This window comes from Aricia agestis, chromosome Z (genome assembly GCF_905147365.1).
Source record: "Aricia agestis chromosome Z, ilAriAges1.1, whole genome shotgun sequence".
NCBI lineage: Eukaryota > Metazoa > Arthropoda > Insecta > Lepidoptera > Lycaenidae > Aricia > Aricia agestis.
Genome location: NC_056428.1, coordinates 26,438,198 through 26,465,529, shown reverse-complemented (window position 1 = coordinate 26,465,529; position 27,332 = coordinate 26,438,198). Strand labels below are relative to the sequence as shown.

Below are 27,332 nucleotides of genomic sequence, written 5' to 3'. Positions count from 1 at the left end.
TACGTCCTGCGACTCGGCACTCGCCCCTTGCCGCGTCATTCGCGCTTCGACCGTCGAGCTGACACCACGTCTCCCGCCGCACGAAACATGGAGGTAAGTTTCTACTATTATTGTGTACACCATAAAATAATATATCCAAGCGAATTCACTGTGCAATCATCCAAAATGTGCGTTTCGAAAAAAATCAATACTCTGCAATGCATTGTTGTATTGGCGCGCGTTTATTTTATTTTTTCTAATTCACTTTTTATTTTGATTTTATTTGTCATTATTTTATGAAGCTAATGATTTTTTATTTGTCATTATTTTATGGAGCAATATTTTTTTGAAATTTTTAAATATTCAAGTGTAACAAAAATATCGCGTCCGTATACAGCTATTCTCGGTAGCTATTATCTATAATGTATGCAATTTGATCCTGTTCCATCTACTGGAATGTGTTCCAAAGCCATATGGGTTTTATGGGACTTTTTGTGTGCAGCGTCTTCGCTCGTTTTTTGTTTTACTCTGCACATAATCAATACTACGGTTATTAAAACTTATGTTGATAACTCTGCTCACGCAAAAACTTGTAAGTCATCGTTTATTGGGTCAATAATATTATGAGCAGCTTATATTTATAATATTTGTCCGGTCATAACATTATGTAAAGTACTGTGAGTAAGAGCCGCACTCTGAGATATTTAATAATCCCTATTTGAATGAATATTTTTTATTTTCTGTCAGTTTTCAATAATTAAATTAAGTTCAGTAATTATTAATGTTGACATGCGTTAATGTTTGTTTAGGTAGGTAGTCGGTTTGTTATCAAGCTATATTGACCCCGCAAAAGCTATTTTAGTATCGCCGCCTGCACGAGACTCATTGATAGGAAAACAAAGAGCTTGTTGTGAACTCTTTCTCAGGATTTAAAGTTTTTCTTTTTTTTATTATCGATATTATCGACATTTTGATAGCAATTTTTTTTAAGATCGTGTTCTTTTTTTTCTCGAATTCTGGATTTTGTTTGAGTTTGAAAATAATATTGTATATTATACTAGCGACCCGCCCTGGCTTCGCACGGGTATAAAATATAATAGCCACTGAAAAAATTATTAAAATCGATTCAGCAGTTTTAGTTTAATATTCATTATTACTACCCGTGGAACGCATTGGTCGGCACCGCCGAAAAAGCTACGTCAATTTTGAAATAATTAAGTATATATTATGTAATATCTTCGAAAACATTAATTTAAATCATATTATGTATGATAGCTCGCATACATCACAGATATTTTATATATTAATATATAAAATAATATAATATTACGGTATTGTTTAAAATATTTGCATCTAAGATCTTAGTTTTTATTTCTTATGTCATTATTATTATTAAGTACCACAATATATTTTATTTATAATTCTTATAGATACTTACAATATTTACATTTCTAGATAGTCATTTTTACTACTATTATAATATTTTCAATTGCTTAATATATTATTTTGGTACTATACAATATTATCATCACAATATTTATTTACAGTTTGCATTATGCTATAAAATAATGATAGTGAGTAATTTCTTTTCTATTAAATATTTATAAATTTTTATAGACACAACATTCATATTTCTAAATAGTTATTCCATATTTTTATATTTTTAATTACAACATGATATTTTATATAAGTACATTTATATACCTACTTACAAAATCTTGATATGACAAGTTTTATTTGCTAGTATCACTACATAATATTATTATAATCACAATAACTATTTTCAGTTATTCTATAATTCTATGTAGTTAGTCTATAATAAGGGCCATATATATGTACATTAAATCAACAATGTATTTAAGGTATTTAATTGGATAAGGATTAATGCTTTATTTATTAAAATTGCTTCGAAAATGAGCCATTATTTGTCGTAAAAAGTAAATGAAAAAAAAATTTATTGTGGGAAGCGGAAAAAAAGTAATTATTTACGACATCACATTAGAAACCCCATCAATATTAGTATTTTTCCACTATTTAATTAATGTTATTATACCTATAACCTTCCTCTTTAATCGTTCTATCTATTAAAGAAAACCGCATCAAAATCCGTTGCGTAGTTTTAAAGATTAAAGGGAACAAAGGGACATGACCATGTGGGATATCCATAAGCGATAGACATATTATACCATCGCGGAGTTTTCTGTAGATCATTTCAATGTATATAATACTTGGTACATTATTTTGATAAATCTCGTAGGGTTCAGCCTGCGTTTGCGATTTATAAGCGGAAAAAAATGTAATTATTTACATTATATTTCACATTAGAAACCCCAACAATAACAGTATTTCTCCACTATTTAATGAATAAGAAAACCGCATCAAAATCCGTTGCGTAGTTTTAAAGATTAAAGGGAACAAAGGGACATGAGGGAACAATGCGACTTTGTTTTATAATAATACTAGATGACGCCCGCAACTCCGTTGTGCCAAAACTCGTTTATCGTGCGGGGACCGTGCATTTTTCTGGGACATAAAGTATCCTATGTCCTTTCCCGGGACTCAAAGTATCTCCATGCCAAATTTCAGCCAAATCGGTTTAGCGGTTTGGGCGTGAAGAGGTAACAGACAGACAGACAGACAGACAGACAGACAAACTGACAGACAGACAGACATACTTTCGCATTTATAATATTAATATGGAAGTATGGATGGTGATAACTGATAGCGTTTAAAAGAAAAACTATCTCAACAATAATTAATAAAAAGCTAAAAAAACTAATTAAAAAATGCGTACCTTTTTCTCGAAACCCTTACACCTTCTCTCCCACATGAGATTCTACCTTGCGTAATTTGTGGACGGCCCTTAACTAAATTAGTTCATAGTAATGAAATCAATATGTCTTGATATTGAGGGTCTCGTGTCAATCAGATTGCGTAATTAGTATGCAACAGGCACTGATATTGTTGCATACTATTAATTAGGTATTGAGAGCACCAACTTAAATAATATAATATAACTAGCTGTTGCCCGCGACTTCGTCCGGGTAGACTTTAGTTTATAGTAAAGTTGTTCCCGTACATCGATTGAGTCGTTTACGCGCAAATCAGAAAAGTATATTGTGTGGAAACCGCACATTTTTCCGGGACAAAAAATATTCCTTGTCCCAGATTCAAATTAGTATCTTCAATCTCCATGCCAAATTTCATCAAAATAGATTAAATAGTTTAGACGAGAATCATAACAGTTTATTGTGCAGGAACCGTATATTTTCCGGGATAAAATTAAAAAGTATCCCTTGTCCTTTCCCGAGACTGAAAGTATTGCCATACCAAATTTCATCTAAATAGATTGAACAGTTTAGGCGATAATCATAAAAGTTTATTCTGCGGGAAGCGTACATTTTCCGGGACAAAATTAGTATTTCTTGTCCTTTCCCGAGACTCAAAGTATCTCCATACCAAATTCCATCAAAATAGATTGAATATTTTACGCGCAAATCATAAAAGTATATTGTGCAGTAACCGTACATTTTTCCGGGACAAAATGTATAGTATGTTCTTTTTCGGGACTCAAAGTATCTTTATACCAAATTTCAGCAAAATGGGTCCAGCCGTTTACGCGTGATGTCATGACCACGCGAAATATAACGTTCCGCGAAGCTTCGCCCGCGTAAATTAGATATTTGACAGACGAATTAGTCCACAAAAATAGCCTATGATCCTTCTCGTGGTCTACTTCTTATCTCTGCCAAATAACAGAAAAATTGCTCCAGTAGTTCGTGAGATAAGCCCTTTCAAATAATTTCCCCCGTTTTTTCCACATTTTACTCTATTTCTTCACTCCTATTAGTCTTATCATGATAAAATATAGCCTATAGCCTTTCTCGATAAATGGGCTATCTAACACTAAAAGAATTTTTCAAATCGGACCAGTAGTTCCTGAGATTAGCGTGTTCAAATAAGCCATTTCAAATAATTTCTCCCGTTTTTTCCACACTTTCCTTTATTTCTTCGCTCCTATTAGTCTTAGCGCAATAAAATATAGCCTATAGCTTTCCTCGATAAAAAGGCTATCTAACACTGAAATAATTTTTTAAATCGGACCAGTAGTTCCTGATATTAGCGCGTTCAAACAAACAAACAAACAAACTAACAAACTGCAGAATTATAATATTAGTATAGATTAAAGGCGTGAATGGAAGAACCAGATAATTAACATTTTATAAAATCAACACAAATTATTGAGTCACTTTTCCCTTATAACTTGTAAGTTGGAACTTCGTCGTCTGGCTACACATAAAAGCCACTATTATAATAAACTAGCTGATGACACCCGTTGCGCCAAAATTCATTTATCGTGCAGGAACCGTAAATTTTTCCAGGATAAAAACTATCCCATGTCCTTTCTTGGGACTTAAAGTATCTCCATGCCAAATTTCAGCAAAATCGGTTCAGCGGTTTGAGCGTGACAGACAAACAGACAGACACACTTTCGCATTTAAAATATTAGTAATTACTTAGTAATTAGTATGGATAAAAAAGTACTAAGTAATGATTAACTGACATGCCTTTGCATCCTACTATTATTATAATAAGTACAGCGAAAGGGTGTTTATTTGCCTGCTACCACTAAACCGATTTTGATGAAATTTTGTATGGATATCTCCATACAAAATTTTTTAACTTCCAGGAAAGTAGATACATAGGATATTTTTATCCCGAATAAAAAGGTTCTCGTGTGAAAATAGGAAATTAATAACCGGGAAAGGAATATTGTTCATAATATACTGAAAATTATTGCTGTATCTTAATATATATATTTCTTGTGTGCGTGTGTATGTGACTGAACTCCTCCTAAACGACTGGACCAATTTTGATGAAATTTTTTGTGTGTGTTCGTGGAGATTCGAGAATGGTTTAGATTTACAGTTTGGTCTACTGGAAAATGTTTTTTCAATTAATTTCTTATTTATAAGGAGTTGTTGATTTTGGAATGTTTTACATTAGATCCGGCGGACGGCGCTATCATCGCATTCAATATTATTCTATTTCAATTTTAGTTTGTACTGACAGATGGTGCTACGATTAATTTGAAAAAAATTTTGTTATTCAATTCATGTGCTGATTAAAATATTAAATAAATAACACATAGGCTACAATTTTAACCGACTTTCAAAATGGGGGAGGTGTTATGTTCGTTTTTTTATATTCAACGATTACTCCGCCGTTTATTAACCGATTTTCAAAATTTTTCTTTTGGTATATAGGGTATCATCCCAATTTGGTATTATATTCAGAAAAGTGGTGATCTGATGAAGGATCTATAAGTAATCGAGGGAACTCCTCAAAACTTATAGGGAAACATATGGTGACTTCGGTTTCGTGAGAAGTATTCTAAGCATATGCTACCAACAAGTAAGATTTTGCACCGAGATATACCTGGTATACCGTGGTTCGGAAGGTGCTGAGAGAATTCCTGATTCTTTATAGATACAAGTTTGGGAGTTTCGGCGTTGTTTTAAGAACAGAAAGCATATGCTACTATGCAAATTACATTCTTCATCATCATCATCATCACTACCATATTATACCATTTCATAGTCTTTTAGATCGAGACTCGAGTTTGTCAAGCGATAATTAAAAAAAATCTATATCTACCTAATATTATAAACCTGAAGAGTATGTTTGCTTGAACGCGTCAATCAGAAACTACAGGTCCGATTTAAAAACTTATCTCAGTGTTAGATAGATCATTTATCGAGTAAGACTCATCATTTATCGAGAAGGTTATATTATATTATTACTCTAAGACTAATACGACAGAAGAAACTCAGGAAAATGTGGGAAAAACGGGGGAAATATTTTTTATGGGAAAATGTACCTACGGATTCTGTAAAATTTCTAATTTACGCGGGCGAAGCCGCGCGGGACATATAGTATTATATAAAACTCAAAGGTGACTGACTGATTGACATAGTGATCTTTCAACGCACAGCCCAAACCACTGGATGGATCGGGCTGAAATTTTTCATGCAGGTAGATGTTATGACGTAGGCATCCGCTAAGAAAGGATTTTGATAAATTCCAACCCCAAGGGGTTCAAATAGGGGATGAAAGTTTGTATATATAATAATACTTCTTAACGCGAGCGAAGCCGCGGGCAAAAGCTCGTTTTATTATAAGTTTGTAGCTTTCAAATTATGAGTTATTATAACCAATTATAAGGCTCTAAGAATGGAAATTACGGCATCTCCGTAGGAGGCCCACTGTTGGGGAAGAACTTTTCTTTCACCCCCCACAACTTTTAAACGGGTCAACTGATTTTAATCAAACATGTCTAAGAACACTCGCACGTAAGTCACTTTTAATAGAAAAAAATAAATAAATTGAAATCGGTTCATCCGCTCGGGAGCTAATATGCCACATACATACAGACAATCACTTTACTACAAATTTATAACTCCCCTATTTTTGCGTCGGGGGTTAAAAAGTACTAAGAATTAATGTCTCACAAAATGTTTACTTATTTGGTTATCGTTATTTTTACAATTACACAAATATAGAAACACTGTACACGTTTTTAGAAACGTGGAAAACTTGAAAGAAAAATAAGAAATTTCAAACAACTTATTCCTTTTTAAGTTGTGACTCGTGATATTCTCCAGTGAATGAACTTCCCAACAATCAGAAATAGAAGCCATAGATAAAGCGCGGTGAAGTTACAATAATAGAAATACCTATAACATGCTATAACCAGCTTTAACACCGACATTTAGAAATAGGTTCTTTGTTCGACTGTAAATTGTAATAATATTTATTGTTTTGTACTTATATTAAATACTAGCTGTTGCCCACGAATTCGTCCGCGACTTTAGTTTATAGTTGTTCCCGTACATCGATTGAGTCGTTTACGCGCATCAGAAAAGTATATTGTGTGGGAACCGCACATTTTTCCGGGACAAAAAATATTCCTTGTCCCAGATTCAAATTAGTATCTCCAATCTCCATGCCAAATTTCATCAAAATAGATTAAATAGTTTAGGCGAGAATCAGAAAAGTTTATTGTGCGGGAACCGTATATTTTCCGGGATAAAAAGTATCGCTTGTCCATTCCCGAGACTGAAAGTATTGCCATACCAAATTTCATCAAAATAGATTGAATAGTTTAGGCGATAATCATAAAAGTTTATTGTGCGGGAACCATACATTTTCCGGGACAAAATTAGTATTCATTGTCCTTTCCCGAGACTCAAAGTATCTCCATACCTAATTCCATCAAAATGGATTGAATAGTTCACGCGCAAATCATAAAAGTATATTGTGCAGTATCCGTACATTTTTCCGGGACAAAATGTATCATAATATGTTCTTTTTCGGGACTCAAAGTATCTTTATACCAAATTTCAGCAAAATGGGTCCAGCCGTTTACGCGTGAATCGTGATGCCGTGACTACGCGAAATATAACGTTCCGTGCAGCTTCGCCCGCGTAGTCCATAAAATGAATATGCCTATGATCCTTCACGTGGTCTATTTATTTATTTTATTTATTTATTATGGTTACCAACAGCATATGCATTTAAAAAATTACAGTTGATAATGTAGTACTAGAGTCTTCAATACCTGATGCACACACCTTTATAGGCAACACAACATTCATTAGTAAAGTGTTAACAACAACATGCAAAATTACATTAAGTAGTATTTAAAAACAATTATAAATTATATTATGAACATAAATTAGAAATAAATTACAATTTAAAATCTGATCGAATTACATATTATTAATAACATTTTAAGAGCAACACAAAATTGACTCAGGTAATAATATTATGTATACAAATTATTCAAATATACAACAACAATTTTATATTATATTACATTGATTAATTGTTTAATTGATTTAAGAATATCTCTTATGTACGGGATATTGGATTAATTATTGGTGGGTAACTCAAAGCACTTTAGGACTTTTTTTATGAAAACATTAAAGTTGTCATGAAAAATGTCGACACTATTGTCCTTTGCACATGTGTAGCTGTATAAATCACACATACGCTGTGGTGGGGCATGCTTCCCCACGTTTGTTCTCCAAGGAGGCCCACGCAAGATTTTAGTTATAGGGTGTCGTGGTCGATTATAAGGGACAGACAGTGAAAACAGTTCCAGAAAATCACAGCAAAACACCTTTCCATTCATAATTTTGTAGAGCATGGCAAGATCGTGGATTTTTCTCCGAACACTCAGTGGTATAATCTTGTAGAAATTTAGGCGCTGCTCGTATGGACTCCTATGTGAAATGCCTCTGTCTGAAAAGGCCAAGTGTCTGGTGAAGTGTCTTTGAATTTTTTCTATTCTCTGAGATGGTTGAGAATAGGAAGGACTCCATACAGAGCTTGCGTACTCGACGTGACTGCGTACTAACTAGTTAAAGAGCAGTATTTTTGTAGCTGGTTTGAAACCTATTGTGTTTCGCTTAATGAAACCCAGCATACTAAGAGATGACTTCTTATCTGTGCCAGATAACAGAAAAATTGCTCCAGTATTTCCTGAGATAAGCCCTTTCAAATAATTTCCCACGTTTTTTTCCACATTTTCCTCTATTTCTTCGCTCCTATTAGTCTTAGCACGATAAAATATAATCTATAGCCTTCCTCGATAAATAGGCTATTTAACACTGAAATGATTTTTCAAATAGGACCAGTAGTTCCTGAGATTAGCGCGTTCAAATAAGCCCTTTCAAATAATTTCCCCCGTTTTTCCACACTTTCCTCTATTTCTTCGCTCCTATTAGTATTAGCGTGATAAAATATAGCCTAAAGCCTTCCTTGACAAATGGGCTATTTAACACTGGAAGAATTTTTCAATCGGACCAGCAGTTCCTGAGATTAGCGCGTTCAAACAAACAAACTCTTCCCAATTATAATATTAAAAAAATGTAGATTATATTAATATTAATATAGATTCATTTATTTTGTATATAGACTAGCAATGAGATTATTACGATTTTTTGGGTTGCCCAATTTTTTCTATTTGACTTTTTCCCTCTTTCCCTTTTTTTCTTTCTATGTCATGGGAAGGATATGTATACAACTTTAACAAGGGTGGTGGGCGTTGGCATTTATTCCGCTACTTAATTCGTCTCGCTAAATCCGAGTACTAAACTGTGACTAACGACAAACGACGTCAATTTTAACTTTAAAAAAGGTCGCAATTGTTTTGAACGGTATAAAGTTAGGTTGTGCACATATTTCACTTTTCCGGTGCATTGCCGAAACAACGTTACTTTCCAATAAACATACAATACAATAAACATAAACAAGAAACAGTAATTACAGCTACATTATTAATAATAGTTCATTAATGCTCCAAATATTACAGAAACTAGTTAGCAAATATTAAAACCGTATATAATACACTTGATATTAACTATTTGCAATAGTCCAACGTTAATTATGTACCATTGGCAAAATAACTGGCAGCATTTGAATGTAATGGTACTTGGTAGCTTCACGATCTATGCGACCGCGACGCGCGAATGCAATGGTACTGCGACACGACGCGGACGGGGTGATTTTGTATTTTGCGATAACAATGCAAGAGGCGATTGTATCCGCTGTCAATCGACTATTGTATTGCTGCAATATACACAATCACACTACGGCATTCTACCATGATCTATGACCACGCCCATCGATCGCGCGACTCTGTACTGTAAAAAAATACTTATTGATTTAAAAAAATCTTAAGAGGTGTCAAGGGACACCCGAATGGAACGAAGTTGTTTCTTATGTTAAAAAAACTGTATACATAATGTACATATACTCAAAAAAAATATTAAAAAAGTCATCTATTGACACCCTGGAATACTAACGACGCGCGCTGTTTATTGAAAAAAAACGCCATCTAGTTAACGCACAGGAATACTTACTATCAACGCCCTCTGCCCCTAACATGCAGGTACTATTAAAAAAGTGTCGAGGTCAAATCAAGGTCAAATATCGTTCTGTCTAGCCTTCAGATTTACGCCGAACGCGCGATAAGGAACTTCGTTCCAATAAAAGTTGTGTCGCGACTCGCGATAGTCAGGAGTGGTCAGAGGGGAGTAGGTTGAGACATTTGTTTGGTTCGCCTGTCTTTTCAACAGTTTAGGCAGCAGGTCACGCGACCCAGCCTCAGTTGCAGTCGCGCAATTCAATCACAGTCGCACGAATCGGTCGCATGAATCGTGAGCCTACCCGAATTTACATATTCCCATGGGTACATCCGCCTCTTTTAGCATTGTATTTTCATTATGTAGGTATGTTAAAACAGCTCTTGTTAAGCCTTCTCTACAGACTAGGTCACAGAATACCTAATATTCGGCATAGGTCGTAGTCTAGATTTTCTGTGCGAATTTATTAATGCTTGCATAGCGAATTCTGTTACTATGTGTTTAAACAGTATTTAATATTCTGTATATTATATTCATCATCGAAGATCATTCTGGTGAAGAAATGTAGCTTAGTACTTGTAATAGATATTTTGTAACTTACTACTTGCTAGCGCTTAATGAATTAGTAACATAATTATTATAAATTATAAAAGCCATAAGAGTATTAAAAAAGATAACACACCGAATGCTTTCATAAAAGTGTAAGTATGGTTTGTTTCAAGTGTAAAAGAATGAAAATGAAAATGAAAGATGCTTTGTGTCTTAAGAGCCCATATGACCCTAACTTGACTACACACTTTAACCTAGATCTCAAAATCTGTAAGGTCTAGAAAACTGATTTTTTGACACAAGTAACTTCAGTTCATAAAGATTAAATTCTCAAGACGAAAACACGATAATTAAAAAAATGCTCGATAGTTTTTTTTTTACAAAGAACCTTGTTTTAGACACATTTTTGCTTGGATCTTCGAAGTTTTCTTTAATATTTTTTAATATCTAAAAAGGTATTGATAAAACCTAAATTTTCTCAAAACACGTTTTTCATAATCATTATAGTTCGTCTTTTATTCAAGTAAAACTAACTCGGCGATGATTCCGCGCCGTCCTTTTTCACCTGGCATATGAAAGACGGGCGTGAGTGTGAAGAGAGAAGGACGATGTTTGATTTTTAGAGTCAGGTGAGCTCTGAAGCGTGAGTTGCCATAAGACATGAGTTAAAATAAAACAAGGTCCCCATGGGTTTATCCCGTGTATTCGGTAATACGAGTAGGGAATATTACGCAAAGATCGGAGCGCTACTAGTTTATAAAATAATTAGGGATGTGCCGACTAGTCGGTAAAGCCGACTATCCGGCCACTTTCGTAGTCGGCGGCTAGTCGGCGAATAGTCGGCAAAAAGCGCCGACTATCCGGCCTTTTCATTTTTACTATTATTGATATTACTGGGATAGGTATTTTAAAAAAACCTTGATTATTTTTAAATTAAGTGAATTGTTTCTGAAATTACTTGCTTGTTAAGAAATATCTATGACGTGACTTATGGTATTCTGGAAGAGACCGCTTAAAGCGGTAAGACCGCCAATTTGCGCTCTTCCTAAAAATTGACATAATTTCTAGATTCGGTCGCAGGCCGCAGCGCTCAAAGTTCGCGATAAAAGCTATACAATAGCTTCAAATTTATTGTTATTTAAATAAAATACTCGGATTTTGTATTAACAAATTGGGTAATTATGTTACACAATATGATGTACAGTAAAAAATATATCCTGAATGCCATCAAGTGTATCATGACGTTTACATAACCAAAACTCGATCCGACACGCTCACAGGCGGCATATGCGAATTACCCGCGAATCAGCAGTAAACGTAGCGTTACGGTTACATCCGAGACTATGATCGGCTTGGCCGACTAGTCGGCCGATTAGTCGGCTTCTTTGCAGCCGACCAATCGGCTAGTCGGCTAGACGGCCAAAGTCATGATCTGAACATCTCTAAAAATAATTCGACCAAAATCCCTTATGTTGCACACGTGACACGTCATATCAGAAGATTGACAGAAGCGTTGCCTAAAGTCGAACATAACTTTTTGTGTAGGTACTGTGCTGGTGCTGCCTTCTAGATTGCGGTAATATACAATATATAATATTCTAGTAAGCAACATCCTCATAGACATGTTTTATTTATAAATACAAAACTAATTATTTGAGTCCACCCAAACTCTGCTCTCTCTTGTTGCTTGCTTTGCGTATCCCATGGGCATTGGGCCATGAGTATGAGCAATAAACAAAACCATTGTGGGTCTTATACTTTTTGTCCTAGGACCCAAAACTTTTCTTTACAAATAATTAAAAAACTTGCTTCTTCAGCACTGCTACTTTCACAGTAAATACTATACACACCCTAAATTATTAGTAAAGTAGTCGGCGTCTTTGCAATGCAACCGACTAATCGACTCGTCGGCTAGTCGGCCAAAATCATGATCGGAACATCTCTAATTATCACTTTATTTTGTTACAACCTGCATAGTAGTAGTTGGCATTTCAAGACTGCTGATTCAAGAAACTTAACAGAACACAAAGCCTAACTAGCGGCAACAATTCTCCCAAGTCCTATCTCAAAAATACCACTTAAAAGAGTTTTATTTTCAGAGCCGTTGGTGGTGGTCCCTGGTGGTACTGGTGGTGGCCTGCAGCATGGTGGTAGCTGACGGCGAGGTGTGGGAGGAGGACAAAGACATCCTCGTAAGGAACGAGAGGGGAGCTAAAAATAGAGGCAAGTATCGAGATTATTTCCTGGTAACATTAAATGAAATTGCATGACAAGATCCTTGAGAATCTCGCACATTTTGACGATGTGGGTGGGGCACCTTTTTAATACAATGGGTTGTTTTCTTATTTCAAATCTCCACCTAACGGCGCGACGATAGACACTTCTAGATTTTCTATTGGTTCCCCACTGATCTGAAATTATCTGCAGGTTGGCATCATTGACTTATATTGGTTGTGTTTCTAAAAAATATCAGTCTACTGTCAACTGGTTACAGTTTAGGAACACGCTGACATATTATAATACTTGTCAAACTGAAAACTGATAACTGAAACAGTTTTGGCGGGCATGACACTGTGACACTTCTTCTAATTTTTATTGTTGGTGTGGTTTTTATTATTTTTTCCCAAATTGTGTTATTTGGGTTTTTGATGTTCATTATTGGTAAAATTTTAGCCTTTAATTTTCGTTATCGTGCATAAGTGCAGGTAAGATGTTGTCAAAACCAAAATTTATAATTCCTGTGACATTGGGTGTGAATAACGGTAAATAGGGCTATTTCTTACAAATGAGTTTTATCTAAAACATCGTTATAATAACTTTATTATCCTATTCATAGGAATATTATTGCGTCTTTTTCAAATCGAAATGCATCAAGTTTTACATTATTTTGCCTAGTTTTGTAGCAATTAATGATGGTATTACCATAAGGTATTACCGATAGTTGTCTACCCATACGCCATCTAGTTATTAAAATGAAAATTGTTTGACAATCAAATTAAAAAAATAAGAAAATACCTCATTTATGAGTGCGCAATGGGTCACCTATAAAAAAAGGCTCCGTTTCGTCCGTCAAAATGTGCGCTTTAGGTTACGTCCAGAATCCAAATTAGCGTGGCAGTGACAGTGACTAGACACGGGACACGCGGTTACAAGGTGAATCACTGAGATTGTTGCGTGAGTCTAGGGAAAGCAATCCCGATCCCGCGGGATTCCAATCTCGCGAGATCTCGTGTAATTTTTCAGGATCAATCCCGACGCATCATATGACGAGATCCCGTTCGAGATTGACGGGATTGGGCGGAAGTAATAAATCGCTTCAAGAGGAATTAGAAGAAACTCTGCGAGCGTCTAAAAGTTCTTTTGCACGTATCCACGTCCACGGGCTAAGAATTTACCATAAAAAATGGACCATAATTAGAGTCTACCATAAAAAATGGATTTATTTAAGTGTGGAGGAACAAGGGGGCGATTTTTGTAGTTTGTATCATAATTATATTTGCTTCGCCACGCTGTTGCCAACTAGTGTTGAGTCGGAGAGGGCATTCACAACAGTTTAGTAGATGACACTAATAATACCCTTTGTTTTTTAAGGAGTAATTTTTAAAATCAGTGGTAGGTAACCACGTCCTAATTCACTTGAAATATGCTTATTGTTTTGATTACCTATAATTTACCTATGTTAATTTCCTTAAAACCTGATTATTATTTAGTTGGTAAGATTAAAGAATAAAGTTTTTATTTTCTTTCGAGTAATATGTTATTTTAGTTCACCTCACTATCACAAACCAAAGAGAATGTCATATACTACGTAACAAACAAGCAGTTATTAGCTTTTTCAGTCATCCGAATTTAACTTTTTTTTTTAAACTAGATGGGATCCTGAAAATTCCGGGATCCCACGGGATTGATATTTCTAAGGATCTCGAATTTGCTCGAGTCGGGATTGCATTCCCTATGCGTGACATAATATAAATATTATGATGTCATTTGTCAGTAACTCAGTACAATACTCATTTATTTATTTAAGTACCAATTAACAGCTAATACAGGATTCTATAAAAAAGTTAAACATATTAAAAAAAACATTTTTAACAAAATTAGAATTCCTGTTTTTATAGAGGTCTTTTTGATTAATCATTCTGTGTTATAAAAGTTGACCAATCGTGTTATGCTATGGGTAATTTAAAGATAAAAATATAATAAATACTGACAATGAACTTTAATTTCTTAGCTTTAGTCATTGTTGAGAAAAATCGATATCGCTGCAGCCAAATTATCAAGACGTCACCTTATATGAAGATTTTAACATAAGCCCCTTAAGACCTGGGGCCTTACTCCCGAAACTGGTGCCTCACTTCCGAAACTGATATCCATTTTGATTTTCGATTTCAACGGTGTTTGACACTTTAGACATGCTTTAGACATCTAAAATAGCGAATGATCGTGCTGCGGATCTATTTGAAACTAATCGACCTCAATGGATTTTGCTATTCCTGAGATTAATGTGGCTCAATTTGGAACTAATCAGCATCGAAACATTCGCCAAATCGAAATCTTAGAGGCTCACGACAAACAAAATTGTCTGAGAATCGGCTTTCAGATCGTTTACAAACGTCAAATTTCACGGTAGCAACAGAGGCATCGACATCAATTGAGATCGATTGTTGCCGAGTAAGCCGAGTTAGGTATTGTAAACGTTTTTAGGGTCACTGTGGTATCGATTGGTATGGTGTCGTTTCATTTTTTGTTGATAATAAATATTAATTCATTATTATTCTAACATAATAATATAGCTCGCCTGCAAGCTTTTTTAATGTGATTGATGGCACCTCCAATGGAGTTAAGCTCTACAGCTATACGGTCCCATTTAAGTTTGGTATCGTGCTTAGCTTGGCTCGCCCGCATGTACCCTTTTGCGATTCCTGGATTTTCTTCCAGGAATCTCAACAACATTCATATTTTATAGGTTTTTTTTTTATGAAAGAAGGGGACAAACGAGCAAACGGGTCACCTGATGAAAAGCAACTTTCGTCGCCCATGGACACTCGCAGCATCAGAAGAGCTGCAGGTGCGTTGGCGGCCTTTTAAGAGGGAATAGGGTAATATGGGAGGGTAGGGATGGGAAGGGAAGGGAATAGGGGAGGATAGGGAAGGGAATTGGGCCTCCGGTAAACTCACTCACTCGGCGAAACACAGCGCAAGCGCTGTTTCACGCCGGTTTTCTGTGAGAACGTGGTATTTCTCCGGTCGAGCCGGCCCATTCGTGCCAAAGCATGGCTCTCCCACGTATAAATAAGTAAGGTGCGTCGGACGGACCATTATTTTCCAAATAAAAACTAACTTTTGATGTCGGCATGCAGGGATACAAATTTTAAAATACTAGAATATGTTAGGTACTTATGACAATGTTTAAAGTGTAACTACAAAAGAGAATTTACATATTTGTTTAATGTCAAGATGTTCCATAACGAAAATAACCATTTTAAGCCCACTAAAGTAGAAAATGGGCACATCCATCTAAAGTTTCTAAAGAAATGTATTTTTATGGTATGACGAAAAACCACAAACATTACATAATCTATACATTTATACATCTATTCTATACATATAAATAAAATTGGAGTGTCTGTTTGTAATATTGAAAGAACCGTTTTTTACTACATGCATGAATGTATGTAGGGTACACCAAAACAATATTTTTTACAATTTTTGTCTGTATGTCTGTTTGTTCCGGCTAATCTCTGAAACAGTTGGAGCTATTTTGCCGGGACTTTTTTTGGTAGATAGCTGATGTAGTAAGGTGTAACTTAGGCTACTTTTTAACCGACTTCCAAAAAGGGGGAGGTTATATTTTACATTGTTATTATACTATGTTGACGCGGACGAAGTCGCGGGCAACAGCTAGTATTTCATATTTTTCGTAACCTTCTAATAATTTTAAATAACAATACAACGTTGCCATAACGACGTTGACAAGACGCCATGGCAACATCTCGATTTTGATACGATTTTGGTCCGGAATTCCTATGCGTTACAATGACATCAAAAACGAAATCGAAATCAGACTCGTATTAAGAGCTCACCTGACTCTAAAAATCAAACATCGTCCTTCTCTCTTCACACTCACGCCCGTCTTTCATATGCCAGGTGAAAAAGGACGGTGCGGAATGATCGCCGAGTTAGTTTTACTTGAATAAAAGACGAACTATAATGATTATGAAAAAATTGTTTTGAGAAAATTTAGGTTTTATCAATACCTTTTTAGATATTAAAAATATTAAAGAAAAGACAACAAACTTCGAAGATCCAAGCAAAAATGTGTCTAAAACAAGGTTTTTTGTAAAAAAGAAACTATCGAGCATTTTTTGAGTAATCGTGTTTTCGTCTTGAGCATTTAATCTTTATGAACTGAAGTTACTTGTGTCAAAAAATCAGTTTTCTAGACCTTACAGATTTTGAGATCTAGGTTAATGTATATAGTCAAGTTAGGGCCATATGGGCTCATAAGTTGATATCAGTTTCGGGAGTAAGGCACCTGATATCAACTGGATACGAGTCTGATTTCGATTTCGTTTTTGTATGCGTAGGAATTCCGGAACAAAATCGTTTCAAAATCGAGATGTTGACATGGCGTCTTGTCAACGTCGTTATAGCAACGTCCTTGTTATTTAAAAGTAGTAGAAGATTACGAAAAATATGAAACAATGTTTGTGTTTTTTCGTCATACGATAAAAATACATTCCTGAAACTTTAGATGGATGTGCCTATTTTCTACTTAAGTGGGTTTAAAATTGTTATTTTCGTTAAGGAACATCTTGACATTAAACAAATATGTACTTAAATTCTCTTTTGTAGTTACACTTAACATTGTCGTCACACATCTAAAATATGTCTAAAAAATGTCAAAAAACCGTTGAAATCGAAAATCGAAATCGATATCAGTTTCGGAAGTAAGGCACCAGTTTCGGGAGTAAGGCCCCTGATATCGATTTCGATTTTAGATTTCAACGGTTTTTGACACTTTAGACATCTAGAATAGCGCTATTTTAGATGTCTAAAGCATGTCTAAAGTGTCAAAAACCGTTGAAATCAAAAATCGAAATCGATATCAGTTTCGGGAGTAAGGCACCAGTTTCGGGAGTAAGGCCCCTGATATCGATTTCGATTTTTGATTTCAACGGTTTTTGACACTTTAGACATCTAGAATAGCGCTATTTTAGATGTCTAAAGCATGTCTAAAGTGTCAAAAACCGTTGAAATCAAAAATCGAAATCGATATCAGTTTCGGGAGTAAGGCACCAGTTTCGGGAGTAAGGCCCCTGATATCGATTTCGATTTTAGATTTCAACGGTTTTTGACACTTTAGACATCTAGAATAGCGCTATTTTAGATGTCTAAAGCATGTCTAAAGTGTCAAAAACCGTTGAAATCAAAAATCGAAATCGATATCAGTTTCGGGAGTAAGGCACCAGTTTCGGGAGTAAGGCCCCTGATATCGATTTCGATTTTTGATTTCAACGGTTTTTGACACTTTAGACATCTAGAATAGCGCTATTTTAGATGTCTAAAGCATGTCTAAAGTGTCAAAAACCGTTGAAATCAAAAATCGAAATCGATATCAGTTTCGGGAGTAAGGCACCAGTTTCGGGAGTAAGGCCCCTGATATCGATTTCGATTTTTGATTTCAACGGTTTTTGACACTTTAGACATCTAGAATAGCGCTATTTTAGATGTCTAAAGCATGTCTAAAGTGTCAAAAACCGTTGAAATCAAAAATCGAAATCGATATCAGTTTCGGGAGTAAGGCACCAGTTTCGGGAGTAAGGCCCCTGATATCGATTTCGATTTTTGATTTCAACGGTTTTTGACACTTTAGACATCTAGAATAGCGCTATTTTAGATGTCTAAAGCATGTCTAAAGTGTCAAAAACCGTTGAAATCGAAAATCGAAATCGATATCAGTTTCGGGAGTAAGGCACCTGTCAAACTCTTCATTCTATTAAGCTTTAATCATCATATTTTAATGTCTCTGGGTGCATTATATTTTTTTAACTATTAATAGTTTATAAATTACTTCCTTACATTTTGTTTAAGCCTTAGCGTATTAATTTAACACATAATGTGATATTGATGATGTGATGCTATTTAAATAAAATGATAAACTCTAGCCATTATAACAATTTAGGCTTAATAATATATCAATCATCAGTTGTCATCTAGCAAATTCAATATTCATAGATTAATTTGAGCATCGCGGTCGTTTAACTAGCGTTGAATTTAGTTAACTAAATATAACATCAGCTTAAATAAGTCGTAACTCGTACCTTTAGCTTAGGATTTTCACCTGCATCTACAGGGTGTAACAAAAATAAGTGATAATACTTTAGTGTTCCTTGTAGAGAGTTCACTGTGAAAGTAGCAGCGCTGAAAGACCAAAATTTTTTTTCACTTTTGTATGGGGAAACTCGTGACGCTCGGCCCTTGCCCATAGAAGAGTGAAAAAAATTTTTCGTCTTTCAGCGCTTCTACTTTCACAGTGAACTCTCTACAAGGAACACGTACACACCCTAATCACTTATTTTTGTTACACACTAAAGATGCATCTGAAGATTGTGACAATATGACATTATTTTAACCGACTTCCAAAACAGAGGAGGTTATTTATATTTTTGGGCTATGAATATAATAATAGGTTGGGGAAAAAGTCTTTTTGTATATGTCGTATATGTCGTTTCGTATGTATGAACTTGTCATACAATCTATTGGGCTATACCAATTGTATCTGGCTGATTTTGGTATAATTAAAAAGTTTTAATTTTACAGAAGACAATTCCAAATTAAAATTAGGTAAATGTGAGATTTTCATTTGTTTTTGTTATTGTTAAAATGAGTGATTCTAGTGAAGAAATTCGATACATTTTAAAATTTTATTACAAAAAAGGTAAAATGCAACACACGCCGCGAAAAAAGTTTGTGATGTTTATCGACCTAAATGCAGTATTTGTGAGAGCAGCGCAAATTTGGTTTAAGCGTTTTCAATCCGGAAATTTTGATATCAAAGATACACGTCGCTCTGGTCGCTCTGTTAGTGCTGTTACGGACAAAACTGATGCCATTTTTGAAAAAGTAGAGCAAGATCGGCATATTAGTAGTTACGATGTAGCTGAAGAACTGGGGATTGACCACAAAGTGGTTTTGGCGCATTTGAAAAAGCTGGGTACACAAAGAGCTCGATATTTGGGTACCTCATGACCTCACTGAAAGAAACCTAATGAACCGTGTACTCATTTGTGATTCTTTATTACGACGTAATGAAACCGAACCATTTTTGAAGAAGCTGATAACTGGCGATGAAAAGTGGATCACGTACGACAAGAACGTGCGAAAAAGATCGTGGTCATAGGCTGGTCAGGCTGTGGCGAAACCCGGGTGTACTCGCAACAAGGTGATGCTGTGTGTGTGTTGGGATTGGAAGGGCATTATTGATTATGAGCTGTTACCGCCAGGCAGGACCATCGATTCTGAACTGTACTGCGAACAGCTGATGAGATTAAAGCAAGAAGTTTAGAGAAAGTGGCCGAAATTAATCAACAGAAGGGGTGTGGTTTTTCACCATGATTATGCTAGACTTCACACATCTTTAACCACTTAGCAAAAATTGCGGGAGTTTGGCTGGGAGGTGTTAATGCATCCGCCGTATAGTCCTGACCTTGCACCTTCAGATTTCCACCTGTTTCGGTCGCTGCAGAATTCCTTAGGCAGTGTCAGTTTGACATCACAAGAGGACTGCCAAAACCACTTATCGAAGTTTTCATCAGAAGCCCCTAAATTTTTATAGCAATGGGATCAAGTCCCTACCAACAAGCTGATGGTAAAAAGTTATCGAACAAAATAATATCTATAATATACTTATTACTTTGTTCGATAACTTTACGAATCGAACTTTAATCTATAATATACTTTAGTTAATTTTAAATAAAATGCTGTGAAACAACTACAGAAATTCCCAATCTATACCTATAAGATATAATATACAATGATATTCTATGTTACTAACGTAACTAATATATGTCTAGCCGTTGACTCACATTTAACTTCATATGTGTCAGACTAAATTTAGAACATTCCAGTGGAAGCGTCTTATACAGTTAAAGCCTATATATTATATATAATATATATGTATATATATATATATATATATATATATATATATATATATATATATATATATATATATGCAGTGCCGTAAATAGTATTTTTTGCGCCCTGTACGAACTTATAACTGCACCCTTGTTTTTCAACTGGCTTCCAAAAAGGAGGTTATAATATCGCCCATGACTATTAACAATGTCGGATGTGAAAAACGACAACTTTACATGAGAGCGATTCAAAGTCTAAATTGTGCATAACTTTTTACTTATTTCAAGTAGGATCATGAAATTTCAGGGTAATACTATAAAAGTTATTTACGTTTGATATGTTATTATGAGTATCTCGTATTTTATGCCTAAATATGAGAAAAGTCACTTCTGACCTTTTTAACGGGGTACGAGTAATGCAGATTTGTCGGAAGTGCCAGAACCGACATTGTTGCTTGTAGAAAATCGATGATAGCTTGTCGGAAGTGGCATTTACGTCATTGTTAAGTGATAACTGTTAATTTAAAAATATGTCGCATGTAGAAATTACCAACAAAACGAAAACAATTTAAAGAAAAAAAATAGTTTTATGGACTTCTGTCAAATAAAACGTAAAAACAATGTACGTATGAAAATACGAAACATTTCTTATGATTTAAATAATTCGGAAAATCAAATTTTCATCCGAAATGAAAACTTACTTAAAACATTGAAATTAAAAATTATTACCAACACTATTTTGTTGGCTTTTTGATAGCATAACTTAAATTAACTAAACAAAATAAAAACAATATATTTATATTAATTATAAAGAGAAAAAGTTTGTTTTATTCGTAATGAATGGGTTCAATAACTACTGAACTAATTTTAAAAAGTCTTTTATTTTTGGAAAGCTACATCATTTGCAAAGAACACAGGCTATGTATTATTCTGAAAAATATTAGAGATCCTACCGAAAATAGCAAAAATATAACCCAAAGTGGTAAAAAATTGCCAAAAATTTCATTATTTCGCTTCCGCTACGAAAAATACTGATGATACATCAAAATAATGTAATTCATGTTTATAGTACTCATTATTATCTACAAAAAAGCCCAGGGCAGCTTATATTTATCTTTTATGGTTAACGAATAATAACCATTATACTTTCATTAAAAAATTTACTTCAAATCATCTCCTTCTAGCCTGACTTTTTTGCATATTCGTTATCAATCCTTACCTACATAAATATCAAAATATTCATTGGAATTATGTGAAAAATAGAATTGTCCTTTAAATTATTACCATGGGCCAAATATTTTAGAAGTAAGGACAGTTTGATTAAAGCTTAAAATAAGGCGCCCGCGCCGACGCGGCAACGGCGGCGGAAAATATTATATTTGCAAGTCGAACGACCGGCTATCAATCTCATCTAGATCTTCCAAATATGCTGGAGAGATGATAGTGCCTAAATGTGTGGGGAATACAGAAAGTACTGACGAAGGACTGACTGTTTTGCAGGCCCTTGAAACGAAGTTCGCGGAGTCAAGTAGTTCTTAAAAATTTCTACATTTTAGGACACTTACGTACCACCACGGCCTTTGTTTATATGAAAAATTGAGATTAGTATTTATTATATTAATTATTCAATAGCAGTCTTCTTCATCCGAGATTTTCTCTGATCCATTGTGGTATTTTAAATAGCATTTTAGATATTATTTTTGGGAATTATATCACTTTTACATAATTTGAGTAAATATTTATGTTTGTTGCCTACCTTCTTAATAGCAAAATGCCAAGAAAGTCTGGCTTTATTGCGGCTACTAGTCACCAAATCGCAAAACCATGAAAAATACGATTATTAATAAATAATTATATCAATTCATTATGTATGACATGTGCCAACAAAAACCGAATTTTCGCACCAAAATTACCCATTTTATGTCTGAAATTTCTTAAAAGTCAGTAAGCAACGACAGATATGGTACAAACTACAAGCGCCATTTAATCAATAAGAAAAGTAAATGAAATGATTATGATTTAGTACTACCGACATTTTACCAATTTATAAATCCACATAACAATGTCAGAAGTGGCACTACCGACAATTTAACCATTTATAAAACCGATTAAAAATGTCGTATGTGGTACTACCGACATTTTACACATTTGAAAAGCCGGTTAAGGACGTTGGATGTGGTATATCCTACAATTTTAAGTTACCTACGATAAATTAATGTTGATGAAGTTAAGAATTCATCTCATAATCAAATCTAAAGCAATAAAACATAAGCTATACTGTTAAAATATTTAAAAAATGTTATAAAGAATAGTAAATACCATTTTCCGCACTAGCGTTAGCTTTGGACATAATATTACAATCAGCATTTTTTGCTTTTTACTATATATTTCTTCATTTCGTTGAGTACCAAGTTTTAATTGGCCAAAATGATGTCGAAAAGTAAAAAAATATAACTACGGTAGCAAAAAAACAAGTGACAGCGCGACATCCATTCCCTCCGTTAACATAGTCGGATGTGGCACATCGTGCGCTCTTACTCGCTTCCGCGTTCCGTTAATAACGTAGGTAGTGACTATCCGACATTGTTAGCGGGCTATCTTAGTAATATACGACATTTTTAATGTGGCTATTTCAGAAACTACGCATAATATAGATTTTTTCTTTTCAGCTCATGATAGCCTTGGTTATAAGGACATATTTTATGAAATAAAACAAAAATGACGATTTTGCACATCCGACATTGTTAATAGTCATGGGCGATATGTTCGGCTGTAGATTTTTTTTTACTACATTGAAAAACGTCTCTGGGGCGCAGCGGGAAGTACTTATCGGGAGCAATTCGAAAGAATGTCTGCCTGGTCTGGCCATTCTTGCGCCCCCCAGAGTCTACGCCCTGTGCCTGGGCACCGGTGGCACCGCCCTATTTACGGCACTGCTAATATGACTAGGTAGTTTCATCATCTACCGATTGAGAAGGAATAACGATAATGGAGATACTGAATTTTATTTGACAATCTGACCAAACATAGAGACCAAATATAGAGAGATATTTATATTTACAAAAACGTAATATTTCAACAAACTTATATTGTTACAGAGACGTGTCGCTATGTCAGAGGCTCTTGGTCAGATTGTGACGCCAAGACGAACATTCGTTCACGGACTCTGACTTTGAAGAAAGGTGACCCTGCCAGCTGCGAACGTACTAAGACCATCCAGAAGAAATGCAAAAAAGGTATACTACCTACTTTCAAAGATTAAAATTGCTATAGATATTTGGTTATTAATGTTGTATTACGTAAACATCAGAAACTTAAGAGATTCCCGAGAATCACGTAATTTTTTTGGAGAGTCTATTCTATAGTGGCAAGAACTAAGTAAAGTTGAGTTTTGCTTTATGTAATATGGCTTCACCGTGTTGGTTGTCGGTTAGTCGGTTTCATCGAAACCAGGCTCTATTACAGTTTATTGCAAAACTACATTTTATTTGAAGAATCAACAGTTACAAGCACTGTATTCTCTCAAAAATCTTATTCGTTTTGTCACATTCCAGTCTCCATTTAGTATAAAAGTTTTCGTTGTTTACTTTTTATGATGCGTAATAAATAAGGAAGGATAATACTTTGAAGTTGGATGCCAACACTCTCCCGCTATGACATGCAACAGAAGTAATCCCTAAGGATAATACTTTGAAGTTGGATGCCAACACTCTCGCGCTATGACATGCAATAAAGTAATCCCTAATTACGAAGCATCAATCATCTCAAAAACTGTTGATTTATGATTCACGCCATTATTTATAAATTTATACTAAACGCAAGAGCTTTAAGGAAGTAGAAACGTTGCGGGGGAGGGCGATGTATTTTGCGATATTCAAAATCATTCTACATTTTCTTGAATTTCCTGATTTTCCTGAGAATGAATCCTCATCCGCTGATTCCTTGGAGCTTGCAGTGATGAACCAAGTACATTTCCAAAAATATTTTTCCCGCAGCCTGCCGCTATGAGAAGTCGTCTTGGAGCGAATGCAGCCCCAACGGTGAAATGTCCAGGACTGACATGCTGAAGGCTAATAGCGACCCCACTTGTGACCAGAGTAGGCGCATCACAAAGAAGTGCAACAAGAACAAACAGGTCAAAGCCAGCAAAGAAAAGGGTGAGCAGTTGATTTTTGGATAAAAACTTATGGGTGTAGGAATTTTTACGCGTTCACATGGCCTAATGGTATTTCATAAATCTAAATCTATTTCCAGTCTAAGTGTCTTTAAAACACACAATACCGAATTTCCGCGGCGGAAGTTTGACTTGATTCCGCCTGCAATATATTTAAATTTTTAAATTAGCGATGACACATCATGCCGAAATTCCGTCGCGTTATATTGTATGCGTTTGACATTTCTGACGTACCTAATCATGCGGAATTTCCGCCGCAGAATTTCGGCATAATGTGCTTAGACACGTTTCCATCGGATCTGCGTTAGGAGAAAATTCTAATTTTTCAGAAGTTACTGAGACCTTGTGAAGGTTAGAGGTTGTAAGTTGGTACGGCCCAAAATAATAGAATCGCTACACATTCCTAGTAAGTGCCAACCCACACGTACCACAACCACACGACAACCACACGACGTGGTCGGGCGTATATTTCGTATTGTAAATGAAGTTTAGAAGTACCACATTAAGCAGTCATTGTCGACTACTTGTCAGAAAACTTGTCAGAAGCAACCACGGCCGACCACATCGCAACCAAATCGCAACCACAGCGTTGCGTCGATGCAACGACAGTGCGCGCACACCATGAGCGCTCCCCCCCCCCCCCCCCCCCCGTTACATTGTTGATGTGGTTTTCCTTTCGTACGTAACCACATCGCAACCACTGACGACAACGCCACCACGTCGGCATTTTGTCGGTACCACAACGCAACCACAAAATGCTGCAGCGACACCATTCAGACGTAACCACTAACCACTGCTCGACGACATTTTTTCGTTGCGATGTCGTGTGGTTGTGGTACGTGTGGGTTGGCACTTACTAGGAATGTGTAGCGATTCTATTGCTTATCAAAACACATTCAGCAACGCATCTCCGGTGAAAACGCAGCCTAAAGCTCCGCTAAAATTCTCAAATATCTGAAAGTCTCTTTTTCCACTGAGAGAATTTTCAACAATGCAACTAATTTTGCAACTGATATTATCTAGGCTTTTGTCAGATTAAATAGGCGTAAGTTTCTGAAAAGAAAGAGTGTAGTTGTTTAACAGCTGTTTACCTACATTCTAGGCCTGAAACAAAAAATACAATGAAGTTACATTCATTTTGGGCCGTACCAACTTACAAGCTCTAACCTTCACAAGATCTCAGTAACTTCTGAAAAATTAGAATTTTCTCCAGCAATGCATTTTAAAATTTCCGCAGTTGTAAAATTGCACTTAATTACACTCCTTCAACGTTTTCCCTTGGAAATAAAAAAGTCGTTTGAGAATTTCATGTCAACTTTCGTTACACTCGACATACTTTTTATATCTCTTTTGATATTATATTAAAGTTTTCTGCTGATGCTACTTTTCTTATTATATTATGTATCATTATGTCTTATTTAATTGCTTCTAAGATTAATGTCAACCAGCTTCAAAAAAGGACGTTTCAAAGGTCCTATAATAAGCAAATACTAGTTATTTGAAGTCGGATTTTTATTGAAATCCATACTAATTGTGAAAGTGTGTCTGTCTGTCGGTCCGTCTATCAGTTACCTCTTCACGCTCAAGCCACTGAACCGATTTTGCTGAAATTTGGTATGGAGATACTTTGAGTCCCGGGAAAGGACAATAAGATACTTTTTATCCCGAAAAATGAATTTTGGAGCAACGGAGTTGCGGGCGTCATCTAGTTAATATTATGTATTTATATTAAGGTACTTACTTCCATCTTTTTGTTTCAGGTCGCCGAAATCGTCAGTAAATCATCACTGATGATCTACTTATAGATAATGATCACGTTTAATTATAATTATAAGTGTTTGTTCAATGGTTCTTATTTATGTAATAGTGTCAAAATAGTCAATGGTATTTTGATTTTACATTGATACTGATACTCTAATATATAGAAATATTAGCAAACGATGTTAACAGTACAATTTGTCTTTGAAATGTATTCTAATTAAGATCTAGCTACAATTTCTTTTTACTATCTGTAAGAATCTTTGATAATATTAAAATATAATTGAGTACTTAAATGATTTTTTATTCACCTTTCCCCTGTACCATTGACATAAGAAGTACATTAGCCCCCTTACTAATAAATGCTGTATAAGCTTTGAATAGTTATACAGTGTTTTGTCTTCTTCAATCCAATTAAAAATGTCACTTGTGTGAGAGGAACAAAACACTGTATAACTATTCAAAGCTTATACAACGTTTATTAGTAAGGCGGAATATGTATATAGGTACTGAAAATCTATTATTTAAACAATAACGTGGCGTCATAATGGCTATTATTTTTACTATTTAGACCGTGTATTAAATTACTAAGTGGTTTATTCGCTTTTTGCTTAACAAAAGCATACACCTACTGCTTACACAAAGAAGTTTGAATGTTCAGTAAAGCTGCAACTACAAATCTGCCCCGTGTATTACATTTCTCTATGTACAAATCCAAGGGCATTTGATTGCCTTAACGACGTAATGTAAACGTCTTTTGACGCCATTCTTTTTAAAGTTAATCATTACCATCATGGATCA

The 27,332-nt window shown here is 35.1% G+C and overlaps 1 protein-coding gene across 1 annotated transcript; it reads left to right on the top strand.

Annotated features, from left to right (window-relative positions):
• On the top strand, positions 1-26,827 carry LOC121738555. The gene is made up of 5 exons (XM_042130698.1): positions 1-93; positions 12,560-12,683; positions 23,698-23,835; positions 24,595-24,756; positions 26,534-26,827. The coding sequence occupies exons 1-5, from the start codon at positions 88-90 to the stop codon at positions 26,551-26,553; spliced, it is 450 nt and encodes a 149-aa protein (XP_041986632.1). The 5' UTR covers positions 1-87; the 3' UTR covers positions 26,554-26,827.
• Positions 26,828-27,332: the final 505 nt, after the last annotated feature.

Bases quoted from the DNA above. Each gene is read 5' to 3' on its own strand.
- LOC121738555 (XM_042130698.1), top strand. The intron at 12,684-23,697 runs GCAAGTATCGAG...ATATTGTTACAG, and splicing joins GAGGGGAGCTAAAAATAGAG to AGACGTGTCGCTATGTCAGA. The intron at 23,836-24,594 runs GTATACTACCTA...TTTTTCCCGCAG, and splicing joins CCAGAAGAAATGCAAAAAAG to CCTGCCGCTATGAGAAGTCG.